Source organism: Alligator sinensis, unplaced genomic scaffold, assembly GCF_000455745.1.
Source record: "Alligator sinensis unplaced genomic scaffold, ASM45574v1 scaffold619_1, whole genome shotgun sequence".
NCBI classification, from domain to species: domain Eukaryota; kingdom Metazoa; phylum Chordata; order Crocodylia; family Alligatoridae; genus Alligator; species Alligator sinensis.
The window spans coordinates 339,622-348,763 of record NW_005842134.1 but is presented as its reverse complement, the minus strand read 5'-3'; the positions used below and the strand labels follow the sequence as shown (position 1 = coordinate 348,763).

General features: G+C 49.7%; 1 protein-coding gene across 2 annotated transcripts in view; it reads left to right on the top strand.

Moving 5' to 3' along the window:
- Window positions 1-9,142, top strand: part of F8 (coagulation factor VIII) — a 109,105-nt gene that overhangs the window by 86,260 nt on the left and 13,703 nt on the right. For both annotated transcript variants that reach the window (XM_025205942.1, XM_006025153.2), the window contains one exon: window positions 1,950-2,066. In XM_025205942.1, coding sequence (XP_025061727.1) covers window positions 1,950-2,066 — 117 coding nt within the window. The remainder of the gene's footprint in view (window positions 1-1,949; window positions 2,067-9,142) is intronic.

Sequence of the window (9,142 nt, the reverse complement as noted above, 5' to 3'; positions counted from 1 at the left end):
CTAATCGCCTGAGTTCATTGAAATCAGCTTTCCTAAAGTCTAGCACTTTCACCCTACTAGTTACCTTACCCACTCAATGTCTTATGATGAATTCTATTATTTGGTGATCACTGTCCCCCAGGTGACCACCGATCTGTAGGTCCCCTACCATGTCATCCCCCATTGCCAATACCAGGTCCAGTAAGGCATTCCCCCTAGTGGGACTGTGTACCTCCTGTGTCAGGTGGAGGTCCTGTACACAGGATAGGAACCTGCGTGAACGGTGGCACTTTGCTGTCTGCGTCTCCCAGTAGATGTCTGGGTAGTTTAGGTCCCCCATGACTACCGCCTCCTTAGTTTTTATGGTCTCTGAGAGCTGGAAGAAATGGGTGCACCAATAGCCTAGCATCTGCTACCAGGAGGTGATGCACTGTGATAATTCTGCACATGGAGCCAGCATAGAATTATGGGATAGCTAAGCAAAAAAATGCCTCAGACTGAAAAACATGGGCCCAGAACCAACACAGCATCAGACATTGTACACTGCATTGGCAAATAGCTCATGACTCCTAGCTGGCTTTGAATATTCTTGTTCTCTGTACAGCTCCTAGCACAATAGTGTCCTGGTCTCTGACTGGTGTGGAAGAAATCAAACTTCGCGTTGTGGTTGTATTAGAAATGGCAGAGCCATCTAGGCTTATTTAAAGCTATACAAGTGATCACAAGGAGGGTTCTCAAAGGAACTCTGACCTCTACAAGTTTACAAGCGTATTTATACTTTAGACAGTGAGAAAAGATGCAGGGTTCAGACAAAGCAACCTTGAGAGAAACAGAAAGATGTTGATCATTCATTTGTCACACATAAGCAGTTTACTTTTTCAGCAAACACATTGTGTTTTGGGAACAGCTATCAGTGTTGTGTTTTTTTGTTCCTGGAAAGGAGGAGGTTAACATCTGCACACAGACGAAACAAGGCATGACGGTTTTTCCTTATCTTAGAACATTTTAAAACACATAGCATCAGCATTAGCATCTTTTATCTTCTCTTTCTCTCTCTTTGTCTCTCCTCTTCGTCAAGTAAGAGGCCTGGTTAAACTTATTTCCACACTGGGGTCCTGAGTGTTAAAGGAATGTTGTTGTTGCTGCTTCTGATAATGATGATGACGATGATGATGTATCAAATACAGGAGACTTTTTGGGCCAAACTTGTTTCCTATCTAACTCCACTGAATTGCGTAGAATCATGGGATCATAAAAAAGCAGGGCAGGAAGAGACCTCATAAGGTAATCTAGTCCAGCCCCGTGCTCAAGGTAGAATCATCCCTGAGTAAGCTAACCCAGCCAAGTGTCTTTCTAACCTGCTCTTGAAAATTTCCAGGGATGGAGATTCCACAGTTTCTATAGGTAGCCTGTTCCAGTGTTCAACCACCCTCATAGTCAAAAAGTTATTTCTAATTTCCAACCAAAATTTCCTCTTTCAACTCAAAGCCATTTCTCCTAGCCTTGGCACCTACAGTCACAGAGAAAAGCCCATCTCCATCCTCTCTGTAACCCCCCCTCAGCCCTCTCTTCTCTAGACTAAATAACCCTAGTTATTTCAGTCTTTCCTCATAAGCCTTGCTTCCCAGGCCCCTAATCATTTTTGTCACTCTGTGCTGGACTCTTTCCAATTTGTCCACATCATTTTTTAAGTCTGGGGCCCACTGAGGCCTGAACAAAGCTGAATAGAGCAGAAGAATCACCCATTAAGATTTAGGAATAGATTCTGGCACTTTGTCTCACCTTAAGCACTACCTTCCTCTGTAGGTAGTCTAATGCAATCAGCCCTCTGACAGCAGAGTCAGCCCATCATTAGCTGGAATGAAGCTCTCTGTCAGCCGGGGTGCATGTAGCAGCAGCTTATCCTATAGCAACCTAAGAAAAATAATCCTTTGTTCTGCCCTTCTTTTCCCATCCCTTTTTTGAACCAGGTGTCTTTGGGACAGTGGAAATGTACCCATCTCATGTGGGCATCTGGCGAGTGGACTGCAAAGTGGGAGAGCACCAGCAGGCCGGCATGAGCGCCTTGTTCCTTGTATATGACCTGAGTGAGTAATTCTTCTCTTCTGTCATCAATTCAACTCCTCTGTTCCCTTGCTTAGCATCTCCTGTTGGAGATTAGGAGTAACATTTCCAAAGGTGCTTATGTGCCATTGACTTTAATGAGACATGAGGGAACCTCAAGGCCTTTTGCAATAGGACTTAAGTGTATGTCTCTGGCCAGTAGCATAACTAATGGAGGACAACTGAGGCACCAGCCCTGGGGAGGGGTGCACAAATGGCAGCCACTGCCATTGTTCTCCTGGTTGCTGCCACATTGCTGCCAGCAACCTAATTGTGACTACTGTACCATGTGTCATCACTGCTCAGGGCACAGAACTTCCTAGTTAAGCCTCTGTGGCAGCAGCATATTTTAGCAAGCCCCTGAGCATGCTAAGCTCACTTGAAGTCAGGAGACTGAGTGCAAGGGGCTGCTCCCAGGGAGGTTTCACCACCATATTTATGGGCTTGGGGCATGCAAGTGGAAGTGCAGGGGTAGGGCATGCTTCTGGGCATCCCAACCAGAGCATGCTGCCAGTACAGTGCAAATGTACCTCAGGTTCCCAAGTCACTCAGACTACGTTTATATAGCAGACTTACCATGACTAGCAGTGGTGCCCTCAAATACATAGCACTGCTCAATGCAAGCTGCCTCCTAAACCAGAAGTAGAGTACCAAAGTGTGCTGCTTGGGAAGGACAAATTAGTGTGGGGTGGGTTAAATGGCACAGTTGGTCAGCAGTGCTAATTAATCCACTCAAAGTTATAGATGTGTGTAAAGTTTCTGATTTAGTAGGTAGTCCATGTGAGCAACACAGCATGCAGGAGGGTTGTGCTGTTTTGAAAATGCACCTTTTGAGGACCACCTAGTGGTCCTCAAATTTGAACCCATGGGGCAGTTATAGGCATGCTCTGGGAGGCGGGGGAGGGGGGACATTAATTAGCACAGCTCTGAGAGCTGTGCTAATTAAAAGCACCTGGAGCATCAACATGTATCAGTGTCCCCATGCTGAAAAATGGCAGCAGGGTACTTTGAACTAAAGCTCTTCAAACCAGCTTTAGTTTACAGTGCCCCGCTACCATTTTTCAGCACGGGGATGCTGATACATGTGACACTGGAGTCTGCTCTGACATGTAATTACAGCGCATTGGAGCAGCCTCTCTGCACGTGTCTAGGAGCCCATGGTTTTTTTGGCTTCCATCAGACAAGTGCAAATGACAGCATGTAGGCATTTAACTATCTGACTCAGCCTGCAGAAGAGTGAGCAGGATAGCAAATCACCTTGCATGAATTACACCCTGGCCGACTGGAGACACAGGAAAGTTGGTTCAAAAACTGGAGCCCAGCTTGACTCACCTGCAAGATTTTGGCCACAGGAGTCTGAGTTTCAAAACTTTTGCACTTGCTTGATGGAAGCCAAAAAAACCCAGGGCCACATGCCAAAATGTGCCTGCATTTTCTACCATGCCTATATGCCCTGATCTTGGATTTATACTTGTATCTAAACAATGAAGTGCCTACTTGACTAGCTGCATATGGAAATACCTCTTTGCAGAGAGGCAAGCTGAGGCACAGAGTGCTGATGTTACACACCCAAGGTCACAGAGCCTGGCCACAAGTTACTATGGTCAGAAACAGTCTTCATCCAGTAAACCAGCAACAACATCAACATCTACCTTAATAACATTTGGTATTGGCAGTGTCTTCTCCAGCTCACGACTGTAAAACATCTGCCATTTCATTTCAATACTAGTTTTAACATCAGCAAGTAATACCTGATTTAGTTTACATAATAATGGACTTCTGTTTAAAGTGGAAATCTGCATTTTAAAAATGGTCTTAAAAGAGTATTAAATGTTAGCCAGCAAAGTTTTCTGTAAAGATAAACTGAAGAGTTTTTTACAAGTCAAAATCTACTTTTCACTAGGAAGTGTTTGGCATGAAAAGACAGTTTCAAGTGCTGTTTTGTTTTAAGGCATGGATTATTATAGAAAATAAACAGACCAGGAAAGGGACTTTGAAATATAGGAGATGTCAGAAGAGATTTTGTTAAAGACACAAAGATTTGTGTTTAAAAGATGTTGCTTAGCAACAAAGAAACCCCAAAGCAAGACACTGATACATGGAAGAGACATTTGTCAACATAACTGTCATACCAGTGACACACTGATAGGAAAGTGCATCAGGGGGCTGTCTAAGGGACTGGCATGAATTGTAATATATGCCAGCCTGTCTTGGTTTACAGGTCAATATTTACAGCTTATATAACACCACTGGGGATCAAAAGTAGGAACAGGAGACAATGCAAGAGCAAGTTTAAAAATCTGTACAGAATTAAAAGGAAATGCTAGAAAATCACTCTCCAAGTTCCTTACCTTCCAGGCTCTTAATGCAGATATCTGGGATCACCTTTTAACAGTTGATGAAGGGTTGAGGGACCTCAAGGACCATCTCATCCCTCCGGCCTATGCAGAAGCAGGGTTCACATTTCCTGAATCATCCCAGACCATTAAGACAGTGTAGGGTACTCTTCTTTTCCCATGCTACTTGCTTTTGTTCTACTTTGAGTCTGTCCATATTGCTATGGCAATTGTGCTAGTACTAAGCTTGGATTCATGGTTTTGTCTCCTCTTTAAAACACATTTAAGTTATCTTAAAGGGTGCCTAAATTCCACTCATTGGAAAGTTTCAGAAGAGATATGTCATGTTGCAGCACTACAGGGTCTCTTGACATCTGTAGTGTGACATCTTGGCATGTGCCTTGCAATAGTAGTTTGTCATATTTTGAAGTTTCCACCCAAAGGAATGGTATAGGTCCAAAGGACATGGCTGTTCTGACATGCTTTCACCACAGGTTTTGAGCTGTTTGGATTTTGTAGAGTGGTCAGAAGCCTGTTTGCTCTTGGCTCATTTGGATTCCTACCCACAGAGCTTCAGTTTGGTCTCCAAGTTCCAATAGATCGAGAAGATCAGAGTTGTTCCACCAAAACTAGTGTATTTGCTTGGTGGCTGGTTGAAACCCCTGGAGTATCCTCATTTGATTTCCAAATCACTAATGACCCAGCTTAAAAGCCCAGCATTGCTGGGAAATTTAGTCTAGGTTCACACAGCTCCACAGAATTTGGTGCCATGGGTTTTAATGAGCCCCAGCAGGCTCATGTTATCCTGCTCTGGGGTTATGTTCTGAAAGTCAAGCCCACCCTAACTGGGTGTGTCTACACAAGACACTTTACTGTGCAGTAGTGTAGTTTACTGCACAGTAAGGATGCACACACTTACTGCGCAGTAAAAATTGCTACTTGGGAGTAAATTCGCTACTTGCAAATGCAAGAAGCAAATTTAATTGCAAGTAGTTATCGCACAGTAACTCATGTATAGACACTAACCAGGAGCAAATTTGCTCCAGGTCTGCATCACTAGGGGGCCAGCCTGAGGCTAGCCCATGGGTGGGCAAAATGTGGCCCCTGGGCTGGATGCTGCCTGCCAAGCCATTCTATCCAGCCCATGGGGCCCCTAAAAATTTAGAAAATTAATATTTATCTGCTCCTGGCTCCCTGTCATGTGGCCCTTGATGGCTTGCCAAAACTCTGTAAGTAGCCCTCCTCCCAAAATAATTGCCTACCTCTGGGCTAGCCCCAGGGCTTTGGGGCTGGGAGCCTCTTTTACCCCAGGTAAAAGACCAGCCCCAGCCTCTGGCCCTTAAAAGCCTGAAGGCATAGTGAGCCCTGGGGCACATGCAGGGAGCCTGAGGCCACACTAGGCCACTGTGTCCCCCTGTGTAGGCTGCAGGTCAGCTGTGCCAGCCTGCCTGCACCCTGGCGCCACTTCCTGGGACTGTGGTGCCACATGGTTGCCAGGCCCACACCATCCAGGCCTTTAGGGTGTTGCAGGCTCTTGCCAGGCCTGCCAGTACCTGAGTCCAGCTGCAGGCAGCTCCTGACCACTGGGGCCAGCTTCAGCTGCCCACAGCCCACTCCCAGCAACCTGCCCAGAGCCTGCAGGTGCTGTGGGGCATCGCCTTGCCACAAGGTTGCCATTCCTGCACTGTGCCTTTGTGCTGGGTGCTGCAGGCGGCTGCCCAGGCCTAGCAGCACAGGTACAGCTGCGTGAAGGCCCAGAGATTCGGTGCAGGAGCTCCAATGGCCTCATCACCAATGTCACACCCCACCTCCCAGGGACACAACTGGTTGCAGGAGGAGGCTGGTGACCTTGTGGCACTGTGGGGCGAGGTGGAGGTTCAGTGTCAATTTGCGCAGGGTGGGCACTCCAATGCCCATGTCCAAGAGGGGCTATGATGCTGGATGTGGGAGTGTGAGGGTAACTGGCTGGCGTGGCAGTGCTGCATAAAGGTCAAGGCCTTGTGGACGCAGTGGGTTTCCATCTCTGACCATAGCTGCCAGTCGGGGAGTGCTCACAAGACCATGCCCTTTATGCAGCAGTTGACAGAGATTCTTGCATCCTAGGACCCAGGCTGCAGCTGTGCTGTGTACAGCAGCAGAGGCAACCTGCCCAAGCCTGTGCTCTGGTCTGGTACCCATGGTGACATGTTGCTGGAGGATGGCCCCTTGGTGCACCAGCAGACCATCTCACTGAGCTCTCCATCTACAGCCTCCACCAGCAACTCAGGGAGCCCAGGCCAGTGCCTGCCCTGACAGCTTTGCAGTCTCAGCCCCAGCCATGAGGTGTGGCTGACCATGACCCCTCTGGCTGCCAGAAGCACCACCTCCTCCTCGGCAGGTCCTGTCTGTGTACCTGCATGCCATGCCCCACTGTCTGATGAGTCCACGTGGAGCCATATACCATCGTTGGCAGCTGGGACCAACCAAAGCCACCAGCTACACCAGCCCCTGGGACAGGCAGCCAGCACCCAAAGCTGCACCCAAAAAATACTTGTGATTTTTAGCCATCTGGTAAGCCCCGCATTGGGGGCAAGCCCTCTCTGCCCCTGCCTCTGGCCCCCGCCCCCACCACCCGGCCTAGCTGCACTTCCCTGGCCTCCAGATTCCCCACCCCTGGCCTCATGCAGGGAGGCAGAAGACAATACTTTATTGGCAGTGCAAAACTTTATTGAGCAGCCTGTGTCCCCACAGCTAGGCAAGCATAGGTCTCTCATATGCTGAGGAACACTTTGATACCAGCAGCGATGTTCTTCTCCGCTGTGGGGGGGCAGCAACGTGTAGCACAGCCACAGGTATCCCTCCAGGCAGTGGCAGAGGTTGCAAGGCAGCCTGGGTTTGCCGTCCACACTGTTGAAGCTCAAGGTCCTGTACCAGGTGCACAGGGCACCATGGTGGTCAACAGGAGCAGGGCATAGTGGGTTGGACACCCCTTGTTCTGCGCACAGTTCCTCGCGCAGTGCCTGGTGTGGCGGGTTAGCAGGGGGCACTCCTGTGATAAGCCACCCACCTCACTGCACCTAACCACTTACCAGGCTCTGAGTGTCTCCCTGGGGCTCCTCACAACCAGCTGATCCACTTCCTGGAGAACACCCATGAGCCTGGGGTTACCGCTGCCACCACCCAGGAGTCTCGGTCTCTCCACGGCCCTGTGCCCCCTGAGATATACTGGCCTTGTAGACCTTGAGGGTGCTCAACCCACTGCAAGAACTTGGGGTGCTTCCCTTGGCCTGAAGCACAAATAGTGGTCTCTCTCAGTCAGCCGGACCAAGGGGACACAAAGACATGCCCCTCTCCTTTTCCCAGCCAGTTCACCATGCTTTGAATGATGGAAAACTTTATTAATTACAGGGAGTAGGTTTGGGGTAGGGTACAGGATAGAGCAATATCAAAGAATAACCTTAGAGCAAGCAGTGTGTCTAGGTAGCCATTGATCATGCAACTGCTGTACTACACATGGGTGACTGGTATCACCTTAGTCAGCAGGGGGCACGTGCCCCCCCAGTGATCAGTCAGCAATGGAGGGGGTCCCCCTGTGGGTGATCGCACCAACTGGGAAGCAGATGCAGCGCTCCTAGAAGTGGCTGCGGTGCTTCATCCAGCGCTCCCACTCACCACTCGGTGCTCTCAGGGGGGGCACCGGTGCTCCCACCTGCCCCCCTTGCCCATTGCCTAAGTGGGGACCGCAGCCTGTCAGGGGGTGCACAAGCGTTCCCAGGGGATGCACGTGCACCACCATGCACCCCTTACTGCAAGCCATATATCTCAAGTAGCTTACTCACAAGTATCATTCAGAGGCTGATTGCTTTCCTTTGGAGGCAGGCAGTTTCTTGTGTGTCCATTTGCAAGAGAAAGAGGGAGAAGGCTACAGCATTCAGCTGCTCTTTCTCTCTCCCCAGGAGCCTTAGGGCTCCAGCATGGAAGCTCTCTCCTTGCTTTTCAGCATGGCTCTCTCCAGCATGGCTCTGCCAAAAATGACTCTTCAAGATGGCTCTGCCCCTTCTTCTTCATGGGGACCCCTTTTAACCCCTATCGTGACCTCATCGCTAAGGTCCCACCAGGAGCAGCCCCATTGGCTAAAGCCTGGTGCTTTCCAATGACATCACCTTTCCAGGTGAGGAAGCTAGTCATATGACTTGTGATGGCAGGAAATTTGAGACAAAGATAGCAGGTTCCCCCCCCCCCGACACAGGAATGTATCTGACTCAGGTTACACCTCAGGATTACCTGAAGCAGGGTGTTGGGGAGGGCTGCCTGCCCGCTGCAGTGACCGTGGTAACCAAATGGACAGACAGGCCTGATAGCTGTTTGGGGAGATACTGTGATGGCATTCTGTCACACCTGGGACACACAGCAGGGGCATACTTGGGGTGCAGCACTGGTGTGGGAGAGCAGGCTGGCCCAGGGCACCTCCCTGGAGAAGCCCCTGTGGGGTGGGTGGTGGCGTGAGCAGCTCCTTGTCCCAGTCATCTGGGAGCCCCTCATTCCCCGAGCCCAGGCAACATGGGCTTAGTGGAAACACGGGAGAGCGGCTGTTCTACAGGAAAAGAAAGGGGGGAAGCAGGGTCTTGAGCCACAGCAAGAGGTGCTGCCAGGAACCTAGCCTGTCCCAGCCTGGAAACAGGGTGGGGGAGGCAGGCTTCCTGCAGCCAGCACCCAGAGGCCCACCAGTCCCAGGAGAGTGAGCA